Genomic DNA, 27,227 nt, shown 5'->3' on the forward strand with positions numbered 1-27,227 from the left:
TTTCAAGGATTGTATTTCATCTGAACTTAAATTTATTGGCATAAAGTTGTTCATAATTATCCTTTTGAGTAAAGAAAGTAAGAACTTACAAAAATAGTCACAGGGATGTAACTATTTTGTAGTTAGGGAATATAGTAAATAATCTATATTTATAAAGTGCCAGGGTCCTTAATGACAGAAGGCTTGACCAAACACCGGAAGTCAGTGCTGGGTTGCCATGGTGACCCAGCACTGACTGCAGCTGGTGCTGATGCAGTGACCCAGCACTGACTGCCGAGGGGGCTGCAGATCAGGCACAACAAGAGGCCTGCAGAGAGAGAGGCAGGGTCTAATCCGCAGCCTCTGTGGCAGCTGTTGATCAGCTGTTGCCTCTCTTTCTCTCTGGGCTTACCCAGCAGCCGCACCTCTGTTTCTCTCCAGGCTTCCGTGGGGGCTGCTAATCAGCCCCGCCACTTTGATCAGGCCCAGAGATAGGCCTGGAGACACTGACTGGGATAGAAACCGACCAATCAGAACCTAATCTGGGTGAACTGTGAAGGCAGAACCTAAGGTGGGGGCTGAGGAGGGGTTTTAAGGGCAACAGCTGTTTGGTGTAAGGTGTAAGAAAGTGGTTCAATTTTTTAATGACCAGTTTGGCAGTATAGTGCATATGGTTGGCTATCAGTCCACATGTAGGGATTATGTATTTGTCCAACAGAAAGTTGTCCTGCTGAAAAGGCTTTCCTCCACACCCATTTAAGCAATCCTATCCTATATCATCTATCTATACTAATAAAAGGGTAATATGCTAATTAGACCAAGTCAACCGGCCATCTCCTGGACATCCGACTTCCTTCCAGACAAAGCCATGGAGTTGGGGGCTGAGGCAGAGGCAGTTAGGAGCGGTCAGGCCAGCAGGGGAGGGCAGTTGGGAGCAACCAGGCCGGCAGGGGAGGGCAGTTGGGAGCGAGATCAGGCCAGCAGAGGAGGGCAGTTAGGGGTGAGATGAGGCCGGCTGGGGAGGGCCACTGGGGGCCAGATCAGGGCAGCAGGAGAGGGCAGTTGGGGGCAACCAGGGCAGTAGGGGAGGTCAGTGGGGGTGAGATCAGGCCAGTAGGGGAGGGCCGTTGGGGGCGAGATCAGGCCAGCAGGGGAGGGCAGTTGGGGGCAATCAGGCTGGCAGGGGAGCAGTTAAGCATCGATCAGGCTGGCAGGGGAGTGGTTAGGGGGTAATCAGGCTGGCAGGCAGAAGTGATTAGGAGCAATCAGGCAGGCAGGCAGGCGAGTGGTTGGGAGCCAGCAGTTCTGGATTGTGAGAGGGATCCCAGATTGGAGAGAGTGCAGGCAGGGCTGAGTGACACTCCCCGCCCCCACCGCTGAACAAATTTCATGTACCGGGCCTCTAGTCTATACTAATAAAAGGGTAATATGCTAATTAGACCGGATAGACTAGATGTGTTCTGGACAAAGCCACAGTGGCAGGGCTGAAGCAGAGGTGGTTAGGGGTGATCAGGCCAGCAGGCAGAGGCAGTTAGGGGTGATCAGGCAGGCAGGCAGAGGCGGTTAGGGGTGATCAGACAGGCAGGCAGGCAGGTGAGCGGTTAGGAACCAGTTGTCCCTTATTGTGAGAGGGATGTCTGACTGCAAGGATTGGGCCTAAACCAACAGTCGGACATCCCTCAAGGGGTTCTGGATTAGAGAGGGTGCAGGCCGGGCTGAGGGACCACCCCCCCACCGTGCATGAATTTCGTACATCAGGCCTCTGGTATTATAATAACTATGTATGGTGTAAAGTGGATTTTAGAATTATCAGAGGAATCACTTCACAAATTATATAATTATCTAACCACTATACTGAACACCTGAAACAAATATTTTTTAAAATTATCTTTTGGCCCTAGCTGGTTTGGCCCAGTGGATAGAGCATTGGCCTGGGGACTGAAGGGTCCCAGGTTCAATTCCAGTGAAGGGTACATGCCTGGGTTGTGGGCTTGATCCCCAATAGGGGGTGTGCAAGAGGCAGCCGATCAATGATTCTCTCATCATTGATGTTTCTCTCTCTCCCTCTTCTTTCCTCTCTGAAATCAATAAAAATATATTTTTAAAAAATTATCTTTTGTGGTCTGTAGAATCTGGAACAATATCTACTCTTTTATTTCTAATGTTGCAATTGGTGTTTATTCTGTTTTATCATAGTCCAGTTTGGGTAGGGGATTTATTAATTTTATTTATCATTATAATAACCAACTGTTTCTTTTGTAGTTATCTTTAATAATGATTATCTATTTTATTGTTTTCTGTTCTTTATTATTTCCTCTTCCTACTTATTGTGGTTACTTTGTTCATATTGTTAAGTGGAAACTGAGAGGCTTTTATTCTTTCTAATATAAACATTCAAATATACAAATTTTACTCTAAGTACCTACAACTCTAGCTGTACCTCACAGATTTTGACACATTGTATTTTAATTATTGCTTAGTTCAAAAAGTGTTTTTATTCTTCCTGATAATTTCTTCTTTGATCCATGAGTTATTTAAAAATGTTTAAAATATAATTTATAAATATTCGGTCCTTTTCTATCTACCTTATATTAATAATTTCTAATTTATAGGGTACCTTTTGTAAGATTTCAGCACTGTGAAGTTTGAGATTGTTTTATATACTTCAGCATATGCTTTATCCTGTTTAACTTTTTATGTGTACTTGTAAAGGATATGTATTCTATAGTTATTGAGTGCAGGGTTCCATACATCTCAATAAGGTGTGATGGTTGACAGTGTACTTCAAATTACTATATTCTTACAAATTTTGCCTAATTGTCAGGGTCTTAAAAACCTCTAAGATTATAATTTTGTCTTCCTTTAGTTCTTTCAGTTTTTGCTTCATGGATTTTGAATCTGTTGTTAGATGGATTCAAATGTATGTCTTTCTGTTGTATTTACCCTACTTGTATATGTTTTCATTATAAAATTTTACTCTATTTCTGGCCCTGTCTTGAAGTCCATTTTGTCTGATATTAATGTTGCCATTTCAGCTGGCTTATAATTAGAGCTTACATAATACACATCTTTACATTCTTTTACATTTAACATTGTGGTGTGTGTGTGTATGTTTGCTTTAGGGATTATAATATAGATCTTAAAAGATGTGTGTGTGTGTGTGTGTGTGTGTGTGTGTTTATTGATTTCAGAGAGAAAGGGAGAGGGAGAGCTAGAAACAGCAATGATGAGAGAGAATCATCCATCAGCTGCCTCCTGTATGTCCCCTACTGGGGATCAAGCCCAAAACCCAGGCATGTTGAACCGTGACCTCCTGGTTCAAGGGTCAACATTCAACCACTGAGCCACACCAGCCAGGCCACATCTTTTCCTCATTATAATTATTAAATATTGATTTTGCCTTATTATGATGACTGTTATGTATAATAGTATCATAGTACATCCAATATGATGTTGAATAAGAATAGTGAGAATAGACGTACTTGATCTTAAGGGGAAAGCATTTAGTCTTCCACTATTAAGAATATTAGGCTGGAGGAGAAACCAAGATGGGTAAACACCTGAAATTGCTGCCTTGCACAACCACTTCAAAAATACAACTCAAAAACAAAACAGACATCGTCCAGAACCACAAGAAGGTTGGCTTAGTGGAAATTCTACAACTAGAAGGAAAGAGAAAAGCACACCGAGACTCAGAGGAGGCGCAGAAGTAAAGTGCGGAGCTGGGCCTCATCTGGGCACCTCCAAACCCCAAAGAAGAGGAATCTGCAGATCTCTCCATAGCTCCTGCTAGGTAGCTTCAGGCAGAGGCTAAATTAGCACCTCCTTAGAGATATAAGTGCCAGTGTACCCAGTGGTCAGAGTGGGACCATCCAGAGTACAACTCCTCAGATCCATTAGGGACACACTCAGGGGGCAGACTCAGTGAGCACCAAAGCCCCACTAAAGCAAGTCTTGCCCTATAAAGGTGTCTCCAGCACAGAAGTTCTCCCACTGCAGACACAGCTGATTCTCACGGCCAATTGGCCTGGAGGTCAATTCCTCCCAGTGATACCAACAGCAATCAAGGCTTAACTACAACAAGACTGCACAAAGCCCACAAAGGGTTGCACCAAGTGTGTCCACCTCAGGTAATTGGGGAGGCTGAGCCACTGGGCCCTATAGGACAACTAGCACATAAAGCCCCTCTATCAACAAAGGGAAGCAGCCAAAATGCGGAGACAAAGAAACAGGTCACATATGACAGAAATGGAGGAAAGCAAACTACTGGATATAGAGTTCAAAACCATGGTTATAAGGTTTTTTAAGGATTTTCTAGAAACCACCAATAAATTTAGTGAGACCCTTGATAAATCTAGTGAGACCTGGAGGATATAAAAACAGACCAAATACAAATTAAGCATACACTGACTGAAATAAAGAATTTTATACAGAGATCCAACAGCAGACTAGAGGATCCCAAGAATCAAGTCAAAGATTTGAAATACGAAGAAGCAAAAAACACCCAACCGGAAAAACAAAAAGGAAAAAGAATCCAAAAATATGAAGATAGTGCAAGGAGCCTCTGGGAAAACTTCAAGCGTACCAACATCCGAATTATAGGGGTGCCAGAAGAAGAGAGAGAGCAAGATATTGAAAACCTATTTGAAGAAATAATGACAGAAAACTTCCCCTACCTGGTGAAAGAACTAGACTTACAAGTCCAGGAAGTGCATAGAACCCCCAACAAAAGGAATCCAAAGAGGACCACACCAAGACACATCATCATTAAAATGCCAAGGGCTAAAGACAAAGAGAGAATCTTAAAAGCAACAAGAGAAAAACAGTTACCTACAACGCAGTACCCATATGACTGTCAGCTGATTTCTCAACAGAAACTTTGCAGGCCAGAAGGGAGTGGCAAGAAATATTCAAAGTGATGAATAGCAAGAACCTACAACCAAGATTACTTTACCCAGCAAAGCTATCATTCAGAATTGAAGGTCAGATAAAGAACTTCACAGATAAGAAAAAGCTAAAGGAGTTCATCACCACCAAACCAGTATTATATGAAATGCTGAAAGGTATCCTTTAAGAAGAGGAAGAAGAAGTAAAAGGTAAAGATAGAAATTATGAACAACAAATACATATCTATCAACAAGTGAATCTAAAAATCAAGTGAATAAAAAATCTAATGAACAGAATAAACTGCTGAATAGAATCAGAGGCATAGAAAGGGAGTGGACTGACAATTCTCCGGGGGAATGGATGTGGGGGTGCGGGAAGATACTGGAAAAAATCTTACACCTATGTATGAGGACAGTGGGGGTCGGTAAGGGCAGAGGGTGGGCTGGGAACTGGGTGGAGGAAGCTATGGGGGAAAAAGGAGCAACTGTAATAATCTGAACAATAAAAATTTAGTTTAAAAAAAGAATATTAAGCTGGGCTAGAGAGAGAGAGAGAGAGAAACAAAGAGAAACATTGATTTTTGTTTTTCCACTTACACATTCATTGGTTGATTTTATTTATTTTATTGATTTTTTACAGAGTGGAAGGGAGAGGGATAGAGAGTCAGAAACATCAATGAGAGAGAAACATCGATCAGCTGCCTCCTGCACACCCCTCCACTGGGGATGTGCCCACAAGCAAGGTACATGCCCTTGACTGGAATCGAACCTGGGACCCCTGAGTCCGTAGGCCGACACTCTATCCACTGAACCAAACCAGTCAGGGCATGATTTTTTTTTTTTTAAATATAGTTTTATTGATTTCAGAGAAGGAAGGTAGAGGGAGCGAGATATGGAAACATCAGTGATGAGAGAGAATCATCGACCGGCTGCCTCTTGCACGCCCCCCACTGGGGATCGAGCCTGCAACCCCGGCATGTGCCCTTGACCAGCATCGAACCTGGGACCTTTCAGCCCGCAGGCTGACGCTCTATCCACGGAGCCAAACCGGCGAGGGCTCTTGGGTTGATTCGCCAGGGGTGGAACCTACAATCTTCGAGCATCAGTAAAATGCTCCAACTGACTGAGCTACTCGGCCAGGGCACCATCTGTATATTTTCTTCAGTGAAATGACTATTCATGTTTTTGGCCTTTTTAAATTTTTTAAATTAATTTTTAGAGAGAGAAAAACATCAGTGTGAGAGAGTGAAACATCAATTGGATGACTCCAGCACTCCCCCTACAGGCGATGAAGCCTGCAACCTGGACCCAGGCAGGTGCCCTGATTAGGAATCCAACTGGCAATCTTTTAGTGCCAGGACTATGCCCAACCAACTGAGCCATACCAGCCAGGGTAGTTTTTGGTCATTTGAAAAATTGGGTTGATTGTTTTCTTTTTCTTTTTTAACATTTTTATTGAATTTATCAGGGTGACATTGGTTAATATAGTTATATAGGTTTCAGCCCAGTCAGCTTGGCTCAGTGGTTAAGCATCGACTTATGAACCAAGAGGTCACAGTTTGATTCCTGGTCAGGGCACATGCCTGGGTTGTGTGCTAGGTCCCCAGTTGGGGATGTGCAGGAGGCAGCTAATCAATGATTTTCTCTCATCATTGATGTTTCTATTTCTCTCTTCCTCTCTGGAATCAATAAGAATGTATTCTTTAAAATTATATAGGTTTCAGATGTACAATTCTATAATACATAATCTGTATATTGTGTTATGTGTTTGCCACCCCAAGTAAAGTCTCCTTCCATCACCATTTATCCTCCTCATACCCTCTTCTACCCTTCCTTCCCACCTTAGATTGTTTGTTTTCATAATTGTTTCGTTTTAAGAGTTCTTTGTATATTTTGGATAATAGTCCCTTTTCAGATGTGTCTTTTGCAAATATTTTCTCCTATTGTGGCTTAACTTTTTATTTTCTTGGTGTTATCTTTCACTGAGCAGAGTTTTTAATTTTAATAAAGTTGAATTTATCAATTATTTCATTCATGGGCCATGCCTTTAGTGCTACATCTAAAAGGTCATTGCTGCCGGAACCGGTTTGGCTCAGTGGATAGAGCGTCGGCCTGCGGACTGAAAGGTCCCAGGTTCGATTCCGGTCAAGGGCATGTACCTGGGTTGCGGGCACATCCCCAGTAGGAGATGTGCAGGAGGCAGCTGATCGATGTTTCTCTCTCATCGATGTTTCTAACTCTCTATCTCTCTCCCTTCCTCTCTGTAAAAAATCAATAAAATATATTAAAAAAATAAATAAATAAAAGGTCATTGCCATAACCAACGTCATCTAGGTTCACTCCTATTGTATCTTTTAAGGGTTTTATTGTTTTGCATTTTATATTTAGGTCTACAGTCCATTTTGAGTTAATTTTATGAAGAATGTTAGGTGTGTGTCTAGATTCATTTTTTCCCATATGGATATCCAGTTCTAAAACCATTTGTTGAAAAGATTATCTGCTCCATTGTGTTGCCTTTTCCCCCCTTTGTCAAAGCTCAGTTGACTGTATTTATGTGGTTCTATTTCTGGTCTCTCTCTTCTGTTCTATTGCTCTGTCTCTGCTTTTGCCAGTACCACACTGTCTTGATTACTGTAGCTTTATAGTAAGTCATGAAGTTAGGTAGTGTCAGTCCTCTAACTTTGTTCTTCTTTAATACTGTGTTGGCTATTCTAAGTCTTTTATCTATTTATGTAAATTTTAGAATCATTTGATTTATATCTACAATATAACCTGCTGAGATTTTGATTGGGATTACACTGAATATATGCATCAGGTTGAGCCTGTGCATAAATATATCTCTCTGTCTATTTATTCTTTATTTTTATTCTGGGTATTACACTTGAAATTTAGTCTATTAATTTTACATTATGACCTCAATTGACTAATCTGTACAACATCTTTTAAAAAACTTTAAACCTATTCCATTTTTTCAGGTCATAAATAAGGTCCATCTTAAAGCAAATCATGTTGTAAAGAGAGATGTTGATGAACATTTAAGAATCAAGACTGTCTATGATAAAAGTATTGAAGAGTAAGTATATCATTATTTTGTGATCATTTTATTAAGAATCAAACTTTAAAAAAATTTTTTTTTATTGATCTCTGAGAGGAAGAGAGAGATAGAAACATCAATGATGAGAATCATTGATTGGCTGCCTCCTGCACATGCCCTACTGGGCATCAAGCCCGCAACCCAGGCATATGCCCTTGACTGGAATCAAATCAGGGACCCTTCAGTCCACAGGCCAACACTCTGTCCACTGCACCAAACCAGCTAGGGTAAGAATCAAACTTTTAAAGATATTTTTATCTGTTATCTGAAGTTCCATAGGTTGAACTCAGAGCCAATGCATCTTCAAGATGGACTAATTTGGGAAGATGATAGCCATGGGATATGATCAAAATCTATACATCATGTCCAGCTGGTATGGTTCAGTGGTTGAGCATCAACCCGTGCACCAAGAGGTCACGGCTCTATTCCCAGTCAGGGCACATGCCCAGGTTGAGGGCTCCATCCCCAGTAGGGGGTGTGTAGGATGATGTTTCTCTCTTATCTGTGTTTCTAACTCTCCCTTTCTCTCTCTCTAAAAACCAGTACAAACCTATTTTTAAAAAATCTATACTCCATGCATAATTTGAACAAAACAACTGTGAATCTATTTGGATGTGGTCAATAACAGACCCAGAAAGCACCTCCTCAATAAGTACTTGGAAGAAAAATAAGAGGAAGTAATTTTATACACACACACACACACACACTAATAAGAACATTTACAAAATTATTCACCAGAGAAGTGGTATAGTCTAAATTTTTTATTTAGTGTAAGAGTAGTCCAGAAAACAGGTAAATTATGAATCTATAGTAGGTTTTTAAAAAAGATTTTTTATTGATTTTTAGAGAGAAAGAAAAGGAGAAGGGGATGAGAGAGAAACATTGATGGGCTGCCTCCTGCACGCCCCCCATTAGGGATTGAGCCCACAACCCAAGTATGTGCCCTGACTGGGAATTGAACCGGCAACCTTTCAGTACAGGGGATGATGCCCAACCAACAGCCACACTGTCCAGGACAATCTATAGTATTTTATAAAAATCTATTAAAAGTAGTTGATGTCCTTTCCTATCTTTAACTTTAAAAATGAATGAAATAGCATATGATCATGCCTAGCACTGTGCTTTGGCACAGAGTGAACTCTCAAATACTTATTGAGATAAATTGAAATTTTGGGGGCTTGATACTGCATGCTTCCACAAAGCATTCTTTGGGGCTCCTACCGGATGTATTCTGAACAATTGAGACAGTGCTCTGCCCAAGATGGCAATTCTTATGTTTCATGTTGTCATTTCTTTCAGGTTGCTCCATGAAAAAAGATCCCTTGTTAAGGTAGGTAATAAATACTCAGGGTTTGAATTGGATACTTAAAATGGGTATATTTTGTTTTATGTAAATTCTACTTTGGTAAAGAAAACTATATACATGACTTTTGTGAATGACTGAATACAAGATGTTGGTAGTGAATTGATAAATGTATTTATCATTTTCACCAAAGATGTCTTTGTTATGCACTCACCAAGACTTTGTCTGTATTTGATATTAAATTAGTCTTCTCATTTTCTTAATTGTTCTCTTAAGTTTTGGGGGAGCAGAACATATTGAGGATAGTGTACAAAAAGCTGATTTTTTGGAAATGCTTTGAAAATACATTCTGGAAATGCTTTTTCTCCTGAAGATTAATTAACCAGAAAGTATGATATGCCAAAGTTGTTTATAGAAGTGCTAACCTCGTTAGTTTTTTAACTGTTACAGAGAGTGACACACACACATTAAGCCAGTTCATTCACAGAAATAATCGCGGTTAAAGTAAATTTTCTAAACATAAGATTTTCTTAACATAAACTACCATGATGTTGGAACCAACTAACTCAGTCCCAAATTTGAAGTAATTTAGATTAATAGTTCAGATTTATGTTTTCTAATATTCTATTTACATAGAAGTAGGGAAGGAAGTTTCCAGTTAGTGTTCTTTCCCCAAACTCATCTAGAAAATGTGGAAATTCCTCTGCTCCTAGACATATTCACTCTTTCCCCTCCTCCTTGTCATGCAGCCTTTAACTAATTAACATCTGTATTCTGAAATTGTAAGGCTTTTTCCTTTTTTTGCCCTCAGGCATTAAATCCTATGTGTACTTGTTTTAAATGTAATTTATACTTTGATTATAATTCTGACTAGTTTTCTTTGTTTAACTTTTATTTAGAACAAACTTTTTCCACAAGCTATTTCTTATTTAGAGAAGACTTTTCAGGTTCGTAGACCTGCGGGCACTATCTTACTTAGCAGGTATGTCACATTAAACACAGATCATTTTCTTGTCATTTAGTACTCTGCCCTCCCCATTCTACCTGTATGGCAAATTATGAAATTTATACCAGAATATTTTATTATGATTTTTTAAAATATATTTTATTGATTATTTACAGAGAGGAAGGGAGAGAGATAGAGAGTTAGAAACATCGATGAGAGAGAAACATCGATCAGCTGCCTCCTGCACATCTCCTACTGGGGATGTGCCTGCAACCCAGGTACATGCCCTTGACCGGAATTGAACCTGGGACCTTTCAGTCCGCAGGCCGACGCTCTATCCACTGAGCCAAACCGGTTTCGGCTATTATGATTTTTTAGAGACCAAAATACAAGCTATTTTAAAAATAATATAAAAGCATCTATTGGATAATTATTCTTTTCCTGATTTTCTATTATATGGTGACTTACTAGATTTTTTTCCTAGGGCAGTGATGGCGAACCTATGACACCTCTAACTCGCGAACTCAATTTTTTGGTTGATTTTTCTTTGTTAAATGGCATTTAAATATATAAAATAAATATCAAAAATATAAATCTTTGTTTTACTATGGTTGCAAATATCAAAAAATTCCTATATGTGACACGGCACCAGAGTTAAGTTAGGGTTTTTCAAAATGCTGACAGGCCGAGCTCAAAAGGTTTGCCATCACTGTCCTAGGGTATAATTGTCCCTGCTTGCTACATCCCCTTTCTCCCTCCTTCTTTATCTACAGTATTGGTTTTATGAAATATTTGGGTATTTGAAAACTCATATCAGGAGGATTTCCCATGGAACCAAAATTTTTCCTTAGTCCACTTTTCTAACTAAAATAGTAACTATTATTGAGCAAATATAGCAGTTACTAGTTTTTTATGATGTCTTTGACTACTGTGACCTATTCTCCGCACCCCCCCCCCCTGCTTTTTTTTTCTTTTTGGCAATTAAACTTTGATGTACAAATGAACTGAAGACAATGTGCAACAAACCAATACCTACGGAAGGAAAATGATCCCCACAGATACTGTACTGGAGAATGTGCAGAACATACAAAATGTGGCCCCATTATAGTGCCTGAAGAGCACCTCCAGGTAATTCAGCCTGCTCTTAGCAATGTTTTTTGTTTTGTTTTGTTTTGTTTTTTGCCATAAATGTTCCTTAAGGGTTTTTCTTTTTCTTTTTTTAAAAAATATGTTTTATTGATGTTTTTACAGAGAGGAAGGGAGAGGGATAGAGAGTTAGAAACATCGATCAGCTGCCTCCTGCACACTCCCTACTGAGGATGTGCCCGCAACCCAGGTACATGCCCTTGACCGGAATCGAACCCGGGACCCTTCAGTCCGCAGGCCGACGCTCTAGTCTATCCACTGAGCCAAACCGGTCAGGGCTAGGGTTTTTCTTAAGCAATGTTTTTATTCTTTAGAATAACTTTAGGGGAATTTTGAATCTGTGTTACCAAGAAGTGTTTTTCTTTAATATACATTTTTATTGATTTCAGAGAGGAATGGAGAGGGAGAGAGAGTGATAGAAACATCAATGATGAGAGAGAAACATTGATCAGTTGCCTCCTGCACATCCCCCACTGTGGATCAAGCCTGCAACCCCAGCATGTGCCCTGATTGGGAATCAAACTGATCTCCTGGTTCATAGATCGACACCTAACCACTAAGCCATAAGGCCGGGCTACCTTATATACTTTTGTATTTGAATTTTTTAAAAGATACATGAATTACTTATAGTAGGAAATGTATTTATCTTTTAAATTTTTAAAAATAATTTTGAAATAAAATAATCATAGATTTATAGGAAGCTGCAAAAAAAATGTATAAGGAGGTCCCTTTTAAATTTCTTTTTTGCATCCTGGTTGGCTGCCGCTTAGAAATAGCAGTTATTTGTTTGAGGTAAAATTATAGATTTATGATTATTTTACATAAAGTAGAAATTTTAGTAAAATGGATTCAGAGTTACTAGTAGAGACAAGGAGTTGAGGGAGGTATGGCTTTTGATAAATTTGAGGGATAAATAAAAATTAAATTATATATATTCAGAGTCTGGATTCACTATAAATTAAAAGTCTCCACAGCTAACCTTGTCTTTGGTCTGATTTTCTGTTGCCCCGCCCCCCTTTCCCCCCATGGGCGCAGCAATGCAGGGTCTGCCGTGGGGGTAAGTGGCCCTGTGGAGCGGTGGGTGTGCCAGACCAAGAGGGGGTCCGAGATGCTGACTTTGTTCTTTATGTTGGTGCTCTGGCCACCGAGAGGTGCAGCCATGAAAACATCATTTCTTATGCAGCCTATTGTCAGCAGGAAGCAAAAATGGACAGGTAAGCTTTCCCCTGAGACTTATTTCTCAACATCTAATATGGGAACGTTTAAAACAAACTATATTATGTGTTTAGAGTACAGGAAGTTTGCACTTGCCAGATTGCCTTTAGAAGTAAGAAATGGCACACTGCCTGAATGGGGGGCCAGAGAGTGGAGGAATCAGGTTACATTTAAAGAAAATGAAATTTTCTGAATCACTGGTATGTGCTTCAGAATTATTCTGTCAGTCAGTACTGAAGTTGGTAAGGAGTTCAAAATCAGCATCATGGATTATGAAAAGCAGTCTGTTACCATGATACTATATAATTATTGATCCATGAAATTGACTCAAAAATTTTTAGCTTCTGAATGTTCAAAAAGCTTATAATTAAATATTGAGTTTTATGTACTAATGAAGAAGAAAGTGCTGTATTGTTTTGCAGATACATATGTCAGCTTGTTTAGTAAAAAGAATATATATTTAATAGAGTTGTTTTTTCCCCCCTGAGATATTAGTTAAGTACTAGGGGCCCAGTGCACGAATTTTGTGCACTGGGCCTGGCTGGTAATCAGGGCCAATCGGGCCTTCCTTCCCCTCGCTGCCAGCCGCTGGCCGGGGCCTTCCTTCATTCTATGTTGCCCCTGGTGTCAGCACATGTCATAATGAGCAGTCGAACTCCCAGTCGGTCGAACTCCTGAGGGGACAATCTGCATATTAGCCTTTTATTATATAGTATACTTACAAATAAGCTTAGGTTAGGAAGAAGCCATGTGTACCTATTGCTGTTAGAAGCCACTTTAGTGGACACGGTATAAGGATGAGAGCTTCATGAAATGGATTGAAGAGAAAGACAGGGCTGTTTTAATCTAATGTTATAGAAGTCCCTGATGGATTTTAGGCCTGACAGTGACATCCATTTTGTATTTTAGACATTGCTAGCAATGTTTTGGTAAGTGAATTATATATATACTGTTTCTAAGTGTAAGTCTATTGTTTTCAAATATGAAGAAACTATACTATGTTTTTTATTTTATTATTTTATAAATATTTATTGTTCAGATTATTACAGTTGTTCCTCTTTTTCCCCCCATAGCTCCCTCCACCCGGTTCCCATCCCACCCCCTGCCCTTACCCCCCCATCCTCGTCCATAGGTGTACAATTTTTGTCCAGTCTCTTCCCGCACCCCCCACACCCATTCCCCCCGAGAATTGTCAGTCCACTCCCTTTCTATGCCCCTGATTCTATTCTATTCACCAGTTTATTCTGTTCATCAGATTTTTTATTCACTTGATTTTTAGATTCACTTGTTGATAGATATGCATTTGTCAATTTGTTCATAATTTGTATCTTTGCCTTTTTCTTCTTCTTCTTCTTCCTCTTCTTAGAGAATACCCTTCAGCATTTCATATAATACTGGTTTGGTGGTGATGAACTCCTTTAGCTTTTTCTTATCTGTGAAGCTCTTTATCTGACCTTCAATTCTAAATGATAACTTTGCTGGGTAGAGTAATTTTTGTTGTAGGTTCTTGGTATTCATCACTTTGAATATTTCTTGCCACTCCCTTCTGGCCTGTATAGTTTCTGTTGAGAAATCAACTGACAGTTGTGTGGGTACTCCTAGGTAACTAACTGTTTTTCTCTTGTTGCTTGTAAGATTCTCTCTTTGTCTTTAGCCCTTGGTTTTTTAATGATGATGTGTCTTGGTGTGGTCCTCTTTGGATTCCTTTTGTTGGGGGTTCTATGCACTTCCTGGACTTGTAAGTCTAGTTCTTTCACCAGGTAGGGGAAGTTTTCTGTCATTATTTCTTCAAATAGGTTTTCAATTTCTTGCTCTCTCTCTTCTCTGGCACCCCTATAATTCGGATGTTGGTACGCTTGAAGTTGTTCCAGAGGCTCCTTGCACTATCTTCATATTTTTATATTCTTTTTTCCTTTTGCTTTTCCAGTTTGGTGTTTTTTGTTTCTTCGTATTTCAAATCTTTGATTTGATTCCTGGGATCCTCTAGTCTGCTGTTGGATCTCTTTATTCTTTATTTTAGTCAGTGTATGCTTAATTTCTAATTGGTCCTTTTTCATATCCTTGAGGGTCTCACTATATTTCTCAGAGGTTTCTAGAAAATTCTTGAAAAACCTTATAACCCTGGTTTTGAACTCTATATCCAATAGTTTTCTTTCCTCTATTTCTTTCATTTGTGACCCGTTTCTTTGTCTCCACATTTTGGCTGCTTCCCTGTGTTGATAGAGTGGCTTTGTGTGCTAGGTGTCCTACAGGGTCCAGTGGCTCAGCCTCCCTAATTACCTGAGGTGGACACTCTTGGTGCACCCCTTTGTGGGCTGTGTGCACGGTCTTGTAGTTAAGCCTTGATTGCTGTTGGTATCACTGGGAGGAATTGACCTTCAGGCCAATTGGCTGTGAGGACCAGTTGTGTCTACAATGGGAGAACTTCTGTGCTGGAGACACCCTTATGGGGAAGGACTTGCTTCAGTGGGGCTTTGGCGCTCACTGAGTTTGCCCAGGTTTTTAGGCAGAGAAAGGCCAGGCCATTCATATGCAAAAGTCTCTGTGCACAGCTTGGGTGGGGTTGTAAATTGGGTAGGGCGGGGTCTCAGGGAATCACCAGTGTGGAGCAAACCGCAATGGCTGCCAGTCTGCTCTGCCTCAGAGAGGTCCCAGGGTCTGTGTCCCGTGGCCCCTTGCAGGAACACTGACCGCTGCAAGCATCTCTGCGAGAAAACCGCCCTCACGTTCAGGCCAGATGCCAGACAGTCCAGTTTCTCTCCCTATGAGTCTGGGTCCCCAAATTCTCACCGGGAACTGGAGTTCAGAGCAGTAGGGAGCTTATATCTCCCTCCAGATTGAAAAAGACAACAGTGTATCCAGCTGCCAGCCCCTTATGCGCGCGCCTCCCTACCTCCACACTTCCACGCCTCTGCACCTCCCACCGGACTCAATGTGCTTTTCTCTTTCCTTCTAGTTTTACAATTTCCACTCAGTCAGCCTTCTTGTGGTTCTGGATGATATTCATTTTGTCTTTTAGTTGTAGTTTTAATGTGGTTGTGTGCGGCAGCAAGTTCAGGTGTTTACCTATGCCACCATCTTGGTTGTTCTATACTATGTTTTTTAAATAAGACAAATGTTACTTTCTAAATAGGCAATCAAAATTTAATGAGGTTTGTGGTATTTATATGGTAAAATGTTACGATAGTGATGAGAGAAATGACCTGGGGGTTCCTTACCATTGTTTGTTTGCCATTGCTTTTAAAAGATAGGTAAGTGCATGAGAAAACTGACTGAATTACTCTGGGTCCTAGTCGGCTCTTAGACTCAGGTTCTGGGTGCAGAGGAGATGTAGAATTCTGTAGATTCTAGAAGGTATAGAATATGAAAGAAGATAATGGGAAGATAGAGATCTTTATATGAATGAAGGGCAGTGTTGGGGTGGGAGAGGGAATAGTGAGATGGAAATAAGAAGGTCCAGCAGCTGTCAGCAACCTGAATGATTTGTTTATTGTCCTATAGTGTATTCTTGTTTCCCTCTCTACTTACTTGACTGATTTTGTGCCTGTAAATATAGAGAAATGCTGAAGTCATATATGGATTTTGCAAGTAAAATAGTGTTAGAATTTGAATTTTTCAGTACATTTCTTTATTTGGTATATATTGAAATTTTAAAAATTCATAGTAAAATAAAATTAACTGACTAAATCCTTTTTTAGAAATAGTTGTTGATTAGCCATGCCATAGCAACACAGAGGTATATGTCTTCAAAGTAAAAGATAGTGAAAGTTAGATGTTATTTTACAAAATGACATTTGATATTTAGCAAAGATTTTTCTGACCTTGGACACTTTTTTGTTTTGTTTTTAATTGATCTTAGAGAGAGAGAAACATCAACCAGTTGTCTCCTGTAGGTGCCCCAACCAGGGATCGAACCCACAACCTGGGTATGTGTCCTGATGGGTAATTGAACTTGCCACCTTTTGGTGTATGAGATAACACTCAACAAACTGAGCCACACCAGCCAGTGCATGACCTTGGGCAATTTTTTATGGAAAAGTATAGGTTAATAAATATCATAATGCATATTATTCTGGAATATAATAAAAATTCAATGTCTACTTTAACAGGCCAATAGCAGGATATGCTAACCTGTGTCCAAATATGATCTCTACCCAGCCTCAGGAGTTTATTGGGATGCTGTCTACAGTGAAACATGAGATTATTCATGCCCTGGTAAATTTTCCTGTTAACTCTTGTGTGTGTGTGTGTGCGCCTTGGTTTTCTGTTTATTGTGCTTTCATTTTGATGTATATATTAACATTTAAGATTATGTAGATTCTTAAATTCATGTTCCATAAAACAGTTGATTAGGCCTTTGCCAGTAGAAAATTTCTAATGATTAGCATTTGAGCTAGGTTGAGTTATACTATTTAAAATAATTAAACAGTGCTCGCTTCGGCAGCATATATACTAAAATTGGAACGATACAGAGAAGATTAGCATGGCCCCTGGGCAAGGATGACATGCAAATTCGTGAAGCATTCCATATTTTTACAGCCTAAGTGCCCATCAGCAAATGAGTGGATTAAAAAACTGTGATACATCTACACAATGAAATACTATGCCACTATAAAAAGGAAGGAACTTTTTTTTTTATTATTATTTTTTATTTTTATTATTATTTTTTATTTTTTTATTTATTGCTTAAAGTATTACAAAGGGTATTACATATGGGTCCATTTTATCCCCCCGCCCTAGACAGTCCCCTAGCCTCCCCTATCCCCCAGTGTCTTATGTCCATTGGTTATGCTTATATGCATGCATACAAGTCCTTTAGTTGATCTCTTACCCCCCTACCTCCTGCCCCCCAACCCTTCCCGGCCTTCCTGCTGCAGTTTGACAATCTGTTTGAGGCAGCTCTGCCTCTGTATCTATTATTGTTCAAAAGTTTATAATGGTCTCTATTATCCATGAATGAGTGAGATCATGTGGTATTTTTCCTTCATTGACTGGCTTATTTCACTTAGCATAATGCTCTCCAGTTCCATCCATGACGTTGCAAATGGTAAAAGTTCCTCTGGAGAGCATTATGCTAATCGAAATAATTCAGTTGGAGAAAGATAAATATCACATGATCTCACTCATATGTGGGATATAATGATCAATATAATTTGATGAACAAGAATAGATCGATCTAGAGACAAATGTTAGGGGAGGCAGGGGTTAGAGAGCAACTAAAGGACTTGTATACATGCATATTAGCATAACCAATGGACACAGACACTGGGGCAGTGGGGGTTTGCCCAGGGTGGGAATGGCTGGGGGTGGGGGGCCAATTGGGGAAAAAGGAGACATATGTAAAACTTTAGACAATAAAAAAAATAATAATAATAATTAAATAAATTAGTATATTAGGCAAATGGGATTTTTGAGAAAATAATTGTTTCTACAGAAAAAACAGTAATTTAGAAAAATTTACTTTCCTCTAAAATGACAACTGATATACTAATTATAGATCTTATCTCCTACAGAGATCTTATTTCTAAAAGTCCTGTTGGTCTATTTAGGCTTTCTAAGTGTATATGTACTAACTGATTCAGAACTTCTTTCATTTCCCTAATTTATCCAAAATAAATTTTGACTATGTGTCTAGGGAATTAAACAGTGTTGCCTAAGATGCTAGGACATGTTCTTCTGATACCATCTGTGTATTTAGACAGTAGATGGCAGTAAATTTAAGAGAGAGAGTATTACACTGATCTAGGTGTGATTTTTTAAAATTCTATCACTAAAAATCTTTGGGATCTTGTGTAAATTACTTAGCCTTTGTAAGCCTCAATTTCATCTGTAAAATGAAGATATTAGTACATGCTACAATGGGATTTTTCTCTTGAAGATTATATAAGACAAAACATAAATGGGCCTGGCCCATGAGGTTCAGTGGTTGAGCATTGACCCATGAATCAGGAGGTCACAGTTCAATTCCAGGTCAGGGCACACGACTGGGTTTCAGGCTGGATCCCCAATAGGGAATGTGTAGGAGGCAGCCAATTAATGATTCTCATCATTGATGTTTCTAACTCTCCCTCTCCCTTTCTCTCTTGAAATTTAAAAGAAAAAGGTTTTTTTTTAAAGTAGTAGGAACTGAAATGTTTTTGGTTTTTTTTTAAACTTATAAATGGCTTAGCACCATGTCGTACATAATAAGGTGTAATAAAATTAGTGGCTATTATTTATTAGTTTTATTTAGTGAGCTATCATGTATGACCTTGAAATGCAGGCCTCACTCTCTTTTTTGGGGTGGGCCCTCAAATATTAAGGACATATATTGATTTACCTGAAGTATAAAATGTGGGGTTCAGGACTAACTTACCCTACTAGTCCAGCTCCATTTCCCTGTGCTTTTCTTGTCTGTATTTTTCTTAAGCATCAGTCTTTAAATCAGCAAATACATTGATTGCATAACTTGGTGAAACTGTAGTGTAACCAAATAGTACTTATATCTTTCGTGTAAGGAGATCCCAAAATGAATAATTTATTTTCCCTTTATTAAAAAAAGTAAGTTGAACCTGCTCAATTTGGTGAAAGACAAATGTCATTCTAAGTATCATTTTAAGCTTTAAGTTATAAAATCTATAGATACTTGAGAGAACCAGAGTAAAACAACAGGTTTTTAAGTCTAATCTATAGGTGAACATGAATACAGAGCTCCTAAACATGAGATAAATTAGGTTATGAACAGACCACAAAAGAAAAGGTTCACTTGGCCAAGAAATGTATGAGAAGGTATTCACACTTGCTTTAGTAGTCAGGTAATTTCAAATCAAAGTGAGACACCATTGAATGTAAAAACATGTATGAGAGTTAGGCAAATAGATTTCAAGGTAGTGGTTACTTCTGGGAAGAGAGGGAGGAAAAAGGATTAGGTAGTGAGGCTTCAGCAGTATTTACTCTGGAGTGTTTTATTTATTAAAAAAAAAAACAACCCTGAAGAAAATATGGAAAAACTAACATCTTAAATCCTTTTAAAGAGGATGCATAAGTTTCTGTTAGGCTTTTGAAACTTTTCTGTGTATTTGAATTATTTTAAAAATTGTAAAGCCCTACAAAATTTAAAGATTAGTTTAAATCTCAAAAACCATCCTGGAGGATGGAAAGAATTAAATGTTTAATAGCTACAGGTACTCCCTATAAAGTTAAATATGTTCATAGCTCTCAACTACAGTCATCCATGGTACTTTAAATACTAGATAATCCTTCTGAAATATGAGTGCTTAGAAAAACTTTCTAGTTGATAGGGTGGGAAAAATGTTTATTTAGAATATCATAAAGGATGAGACAAATCATACTATTTTAAACTTTATGTAACTTCAGTGAATTTTATATTTAAAACTATTTAGATATTCTTAGCTGATTCCATTAAGTATCCTTTGCATCTTTAGAGGTTAAAAAAGAAGAAATATAGGAATAAAATACTAATATGGATTCCATTAATCATACTGGCAAGCATGAATGACACAGAGACCACAGTTATGTTAGCAAAGAAATTTGCCAATGAAATTGATTAAGTGATCATTTATGATTGTTAGTTATCTATAATAATAAAAGTGCAATATGCTATTTAGACCAGACATCCTTCTGGATGTCCTTCGGGTCCACCTTCTGGACGAAGCCAGGGCTGTGAGGGAAGTCCAGGTCCTGGGTGCCTGCTGGCGGCTGGAGGGAAGCCCAGGTCCCAGGTGCCGGAGGGAAGCCCGTGCCAGCAGCCAGGGGAAGGAAGGCCTACTCTTGCACGAGTTTTGTGCATTGGGCCTCTAGTTTGAATATAAGCTGTAGCATATTCTCAATGTATAAGATATATATAAAGTAGTTATAGCCTGGCTGGCATGGCTCAGTGGTTGAGCATCAACCTATGAACCAGGAGGTCATGGTTTGATTCCCGGTTAGGGCACATGCCCGGGTTGCAGACTCAATCCCAGTAGGGGGCATGCAGGAGGCAGCCGATCCATGATTCTCTCATTATGGATGTTTGTCTCTCTCCCCCCCTCTTCCTTCCTCTCTGAAATGAATAAAAATATTTTTTTCAAAAAAAAAGTAGTTCCAAAAGTGCTTTGTTTTAGCTATTAGATTAGGAAAGAAAGCAAGAAAAGAAACAGGAGATATCAAATGTCAACAATTTTTTTGCCCACTTTCTCATGTTAATTGGAAGGGGAGGGATAGAGAATAGGGATTTTAATGTCTTTATGTGAAATATACATTATCATTAAAATTGAACACTTCTCTTTTTTTAATATATTTTATTGATTTTTTACGTAGAGGGAGGAAGAGGAATAGAAAGTTAGAAACATCGATGAGAGAGAAACATTGATCAGCTGCCTCCTGCACACCCTCCACTGGGGATGTGCCCACAACCAAGGTACATGCCCTTGACTGGAACCGGACCTAGGACCCTTCAGTCTGCAGGCCGACGCTCTATCCACTGAGCCAAACCGGTTAGGGCAAAATTGAACACTTCTTTAAAAACTATTTAAAATGTGATTAGAAACATAAAAATTCACATTGTAAAACAATTTTGGGAATGTGGGTGATTTTACACATTATCATATTAGCAAAAGAACCACAGCTAACATTTTCATATATGTTCCAGTCTTTATCAAGTGTATAAATACACACACACACACACACACACACACCATACACACACACACACTCATTTCCACTTTTCTTAAGTGTAGATATATATTAAATGTGGATTTTGGAATCAAAGACACTGAAATTTTATGAATGTTCTTAGGAACATATTTGATCACTCACCCCCTACCCTACTCTATTGTTAATTTTTCTCAATAGTACCATTTTCTGGATGCAGTTACAGAGTTTAGTAAGTTTATATGAAGATCTACTGTGATTAATACATTCTTAAATAAATAAATGCATTGTCTATACCCTAAAGAATATCTTTGTTACTGTTACTTATGGTTTCCTCACTTAATAATCTTAAGTAATTGGAATTTAAAATTCAAAAATATGGATTACTTAATTGTCCAATTTCAATATAAGAAGTTCCTGTAGAGGTACTGATGCTTCTATGTGGTTATATCAGTGTTCTCTTTTGATAGCAGCATGTTATGATGTCTCTAATCAGAATTGATATTTTTTACTTTAAGACATTTCCAACTTTTTCTTATAGGGTTTCTCTGCTGGGCTATTTGCATTCTACCGTGATAAAGATGGAAATCCTCTAACTTCAAGATTTGCAGATGGTCTCCCACTTTTTAATTATAGGTATTTGTTATTTTTATTCTTGTTCTCTTTTAGGAGGGATACTAAGACTTGAATGTGAGAATTGTAGCATGTTAAGTGCCATAAATAACAGTTGTTTTATGGCTAGCCTAAGAAAATTATAGCTATTAAAACAAGATAGGGTATAAGAGGTCATTTAGCTTCACATACAAAGAAGTTTTAAAATTTTATATCATCTCTTTTAAAATTTTATTCATCTCTTTTTTCCTTTATTGCATAAGAAAGTTCCTGCCCTCCAAAGATTATAAAAATATTACTCTAACCCTGGCTGTTGTGGCTCAGTGCTTGGAGCATCATCCAGTACAACGAACGCTGGTTGCAGGTTCAAGCCCAGTCTGGGTGCCTGTGCGAGGCAACCAATTGATGTTTCTCTCTCACATCACTGTTTCTGTCTGTCTCTCCTCTCCCTGCTTCTCTCTCTAAAATAAAAAATATTACCCTAAATTTTCTTACAGTAAATTATTATTTAATTTTTTGCATTCATAACTTTATTTGAAATTTATTTTTGCTTCATATATTTTGGTTCTTTATAGTAGGGGTGGGGAATGTCTGGCCTGAGGGCTGTATAAGGCCCATGAAATCATTTGGTTTGGCCCTGCCCAGGCAACCCCAGGCAGTACTTGAAATTCAATAAATCTAGGAGCTTTTTTCAAGCAACATAAACTTATATTTAGTGAATTATATTAAGTGAATGATGTTATAAATACCAAATGGCTCTTGGCAGAAAAAAGGTTCCCCACCCTTATTTTATTTTATAAGATGTATTTATCAGTACACAAGTCTTTTCTTTTTATACTTGTCATGCTGTGAATTCACAGCTCAGGCTCCTGTCCACTGGTTCTCACACAGTGAGCTTCTCGGGGTGGAGCAGGCTGACGCTTTAGCTCAGCGGTTCTCAACCTGTGGGGCGAGACCCCTGTGGGGTTCGAACGACCTTTTCACAGGGGTCGCCTAAGACCATCGGAAAACACATATATAACTGCATATTATTTTTGTGATTAATCGCTATGCTTTAATTATGTTCAATTTGTAACAATGAAAATACATCCTGTATATCAGATATTTACATTACAATTCATAACAGTAGCAAAATTACAGTTATGAAGTAGCAACGAAAATAATTTTATGGTTGGGGGTCACCACAACATGAGGAACTGCATTAAAGGGTCGTGGCATTAGGAAGGTTGAGAACCACTGCTTTAGCTGAACCCAGGTAGCTTTCTCTTTGGCTTCCTTCTTTTTCTGATCATTTTCCTTCACACGTTTTAGGAAGCTATCACAGCTCTTAGGGTGCTTAATATGTTTAATGCGCACATTAGTTCTCTTGGCAAGAATCTTGCCCTTAACTTGTTTGTTCACAGCAGTGCCCACTGCATGCTGGGTGACATTGTAGACTCTTCCAGTTTTGTCATGGTAACATGGGGCATTCCTTTTTTAACAGTGCCCATTCCTTTGATGTCCACAATATCACCTTTCTTGTAGATTCACACATATGTGGCTAGAGGAACAACTCCATGTTTTCTAAAAATCCTAGAAAACATATAGTGGCTGCCTCTCTTTCTCTTTGTGTTAGTCATTTTGGCGAATTACTGGAAGGTGGTGTTCTGGCTGAAAAGAAGATACACACACACACACACACACACACACACTCTAGAGGCCCAGTGCACGAAATTTGACCTCTGCTAAGGGGTCCCTCAGCCTAGCCTGCACCCTCTCGTAGTCTGGGACCCCTTGGGGGATGTCCGTGACCCCGCGCTCCTTACCGCCCACCTGCTCGCTACTCCTTGCCGCTTGGCTTGCTTCTCCTTAGCGCTGCTGTGGAGGCAGGAGAGGCTCCTGCTACTGCCGCTGCGCTTGCCAGCTGTGAGCCCAGCTTCTGGATGAGTGGCACTCCCCCTGTGGGAGTGCACTGACCACTGGGGGCAGTTGTTGCATGGAGCATCTTCCCCCTGGTGGTCAGTGCACAGCATAGCGACTGGTCGTTCTGGTCTTTCTGCCATAACGGTTGGTTAGGCTTTTATTATATAGATGTGTTATATGTATTTTATTTATTTATTTATTTGTTTGTTTATTTATTTATAGAGAGGAAGGGAGAGTAATAGAGAGATAGAAACATCAATGAGAGAGAACATCAGTTGGCTGCCTCCTGCACACCCCTCACCAGGGGACCAAGTCTGCAACCCAAGCATGTGCCCTGAACGGGAATTGAACCAGTGACCTCTTGGTGCATGGGTCAACACTCAGCACTGAGCCACACTGGCTGGGCTATACATATATTTTTATAATTATTATGTCTTGGTGGATTGATTCTTTCATCATTAGAAAATTTCCCTATTTGTGTCTAGAAATAATTTTTGTCTTAAAGTCTATTTTGTGTGATATTAATAAAATTGTTCCAGCTCTCTTTTGAATACTGTTTGAATGTCATGTCTTTTTAATCCATAAAAGGATTAAAAGTTCAACCTATTTGTGTCCTTGAGTCTGAACTGTCTCTTGTAGACATATAATTGGATCATGGCTGTTGTTTTTTATGAATTCTTCTGGTGGCTGCCCAGTTGCTGGTTTTTGCCATGTCTGAACTTTTGGTTTTCAAGCCTGCCATAAGACAGGAGAGGGCATGGGAAAAAACCACAAAGCTTGCTGTTCTTACAATTCATTTTTCTTAATTCATCAGATTCATCCATTTTTAAGTGCTTCCTGGATTGCTGCAAGCCTTTGGTTAATTTTCAGAGTTCTAAAACAGTTGATTTGGTCAATTTTGCTACTTTTCTCATGGCTTTCACAAGGCAGAGAATTTTCAGAGGTCCTTACTCTACTATTTTTGCTGCCATCTGTCTGGAATTTATTTCTGTATATGGTACAAAATAGGGATTTAACTTTTTTCCTAGATGGATAACCGGTTTTACACAGTTATTATGTAAATTATACTTTCCCACTAAATTAAAGTGTCATCTTTTTGGGGGGTTTAAGTTCCTTTCTATACTTGAATATGTCTCTGGACTTGCTTTTTCCCCCCAACAAATGTCTTAAAAGGAAAGAATTCATTGTCATCATAGCCAAAAATTGGCTATGTGGACTTGAGCAAGTTACTTCATCTCTCTAAGCTTCTGTGTGTTTATCTATGGCAGTGGTTCTCAACCTTGGCTGCACATTAGAATCACCTGGGAATCTTTTTAAAATCCTGATTTCTGGGCCTCATCCTCCAGAAATTCTGTTTCTTTGTTATGGGGTGGGGCTACAACATTAGTAACAAAGAAACAGAATTTCTGGAGGATGAGGCCCAGAAATCAGGATTTTAAAAAGATTCCCAGGTGATTCTAATGTGCAGCCAAAGTTGAGAACCACTGATCTATGGCATGGTGATGACACTCTCATGATGTTGTTGAAAAGATTAAATGAGAAAATGTTATCAAGTACTTTTATGAACTTGGTACATAGTAAGCTCGAATATTTTAATTTTATTGATATTCATAAAATTAAGTGAGGTAAATTTACCTCACATTTAATGAGGTAAATTTGCAAAAGTGACTGTCTTCTTATCCTTTAATTACAGTCTTGGATTATATCAATGGAGTGATAAAGTAGTTCAAAAAGTGGAGAGATTATGGGATGTTCGAGATAACAAGATAGTTCCTCACACTGTGTATCTCCTAGTAACACCTCGTGTTGTTGTAAGTATTACTAAATTATTAACGTCACATGAGCCATCAGCGCTTTTCCTTCATAATGGTCCTCTACTAATCATTATTGTTTAAGAACTATGATTACATTTTAGAGCCTAGAGTAGGAAACAGATTAGAAAGGCAATACAATGAAGCTACCCTCCCAGAGAAATCTGAGGAAATGGAAATTTGGCAATGACTCCTGGTTCCCCTTCTACCCACTGCTTTAAGTCAGTGCTCCTCTGTTTTTATACTTCTTAGCATTACTGGCACTATTGCATAATTGGGGATCACTTAATCTGGAGTCTGTATTAGTCAGAGTTCTCCAGAGAAACAGAACCAACAGAATGTGTTGACATGGGGGGAGGGAGAAGAAAGAGATTCATTTTAAGGAATTGGCTCATGTAATTGCGGAGGTTTAGAGAATCTACAATCTGAGAGAGTTGGCTAGCAGGCTGGAGACTCAGGGAAGAGTTTTAATTTGAATCCAAAGGCAGTTTCCTGACTGAATTCCTTCTTGCTCAGGTAAGGTCAGTCTTTGTTCTGTTAAGGCCTTTAACTGATTGGATGAGGCCCATCTATAAATTTGCTTTACTCAAAATCCACTAAGTTCAATGCTAATCTCATCCAAAAGCATCCACATAGAAATATACAGACTAATGTTTGACCAGATATTTAAGCACTGCGGCCCAGCCAAGATCACATAAAATTAACCATCACACGTTTATGTAATGACAGAAACTTATTCTCCCTTTCTCCCTCCTTGACTGAACACAGCTCTCTCTAAGAGTCTTCGGAATTTTTACATTGCTCTTGGCGTATTTTCCAACCCTGGAAGTCTCTAACTGAAGGACAGGCAGAACCAAATGAACAAAATTATATTCTTAAAAATTATTTTTAAATATTTTATTGATTTCAGTGAGGAAGGGAGAGGGAGAGAGAGGGGGAAACATCAATGATGAGAGGGAATCATTGATCGGCTGCCTCCTGCACGCCCGCTGCTGGGGATGGAGCCTGCAACCCAGGCATGTGCCCTTGACCAGAATTGAACCCATGACCCTTCAGTCCGCAAGCTGACGTTCTATCCAATGAGCCAAACCGGCTAGGGCACCAAAGTAATTCTTTAATTCTTTATTACATATAGTGTGATCATTTGCCATTATCTTGTACTTTTGTAGGGCTTATATTTTTTTCTGATTTTAAGGATGAAGCAAGAAAACATTTTAACTGTCCAATTCTGGAGGGAATGGAACTTGAAAATCAAGGTGGTATGGGCACTGAACTCAACCATTGGGAAAAGCGGTTATTAGAGGTAAGTTTACATTAAAATTTTACTAAATCTGTTTTTTCTTTAATATGTTACTAGACATATTTTTTCTTACTTATGGTAAAAAGTCATTCAAACAGTATAATAATGTATACTAGTAAAATAAAAAAAATGTTAAGTCTCTTTTGCCCTTTAGTTTTCCAGATCCACTTATCTGAAGTAATCACTTTTTAAGTTTTTTGTATATCCTTTCAGAAATATGAACTAACATATATACTTTTTTAAAAATGGTTCGTACATTTCTACAACTTTCTTCACTTAACGATATTTTTCTTAAACATTTCTCCAAGGTAGTAAAGTGCTTCCACTGTAATGCAATGTATGCTCTCCTAGAAAAACCTCTTCCTCCAAAACTGAACACTAAAAATAACAAGGCTTGTGGGA

The 27,227-nt window shown here is 38.8% G+C and overlaps 1 protein-coding gene and 1 pseudogene across 2 annotated transcripts in view; one reads left to right on the plus strand and one right to left on the minus strand.

Moving 5' to 3' along the window:
- Nucleotides 1–27,227, plus strand: part of LMLN (leishmanolysin like peptidase) — a gene marked incomplete at its 5' end in the record, with an annotated part of 67,897 nt that overhangs the window by 5,674 nt on the left and 34,996 nt on the right. Inside the window, 9 exons of the mRNA XM_081085387.1 lie at nt 7,841–7,938; nt 9,259–9,289; nt 10,162–10,244; nt 11,219–11,336; nt 12,390–12,568; nt 16,679–16,784; nt 21,742–21,836; nt 25,408–25,525; nt 26,721–26,828. Of these exons, the coding sequence (XP_080941513.1) occupies nt 7,841–7,938; nt 9,259–9,289; nt 10,162–10,244; nt 11,219–11,336; nt 12,390–12,568; nt 16,679–16,784; nt 21,742–21,836; nt 25,408–25,525; nt 26,721–26,828 (936 nt within the window). The remainder of the gene's footprint in view (nt 1–7,840; nt 7,939–9,258; nt 9,290–10,161; nt 10,245–11,218; nt 11,337–12,389; nt 12,569–16,678; nt 16,785–21,741; nt 21,837–25,407; nt 25,526–26,720; nt 26,829–27,227) is intronic.
- Nucleotides 22,667–23,431, minus strand: LOC308515006 (large ribosomal subunit protein eL21-like; annotated as a pseudogene). Its single transcript has 2 exons — nt 23,050–23,431; nt 22,667–22,754 (listed from the first exon to the last, which is right to left on the minus strand). The product of its transcript is annotated as a large ribosomal subunit protein eL21-like (transcript).

This window comes from Myotis nattereri (genome assembly GCF_964212035.1).
Source record: "Myotis nattereri genome assembly, chromosome: 3".
NCBI lineage: Eukaryota > Metazoa > Chordata > Mammalia > Chiroptera > Vespertilionidae > Myotis > Myotis nattereri.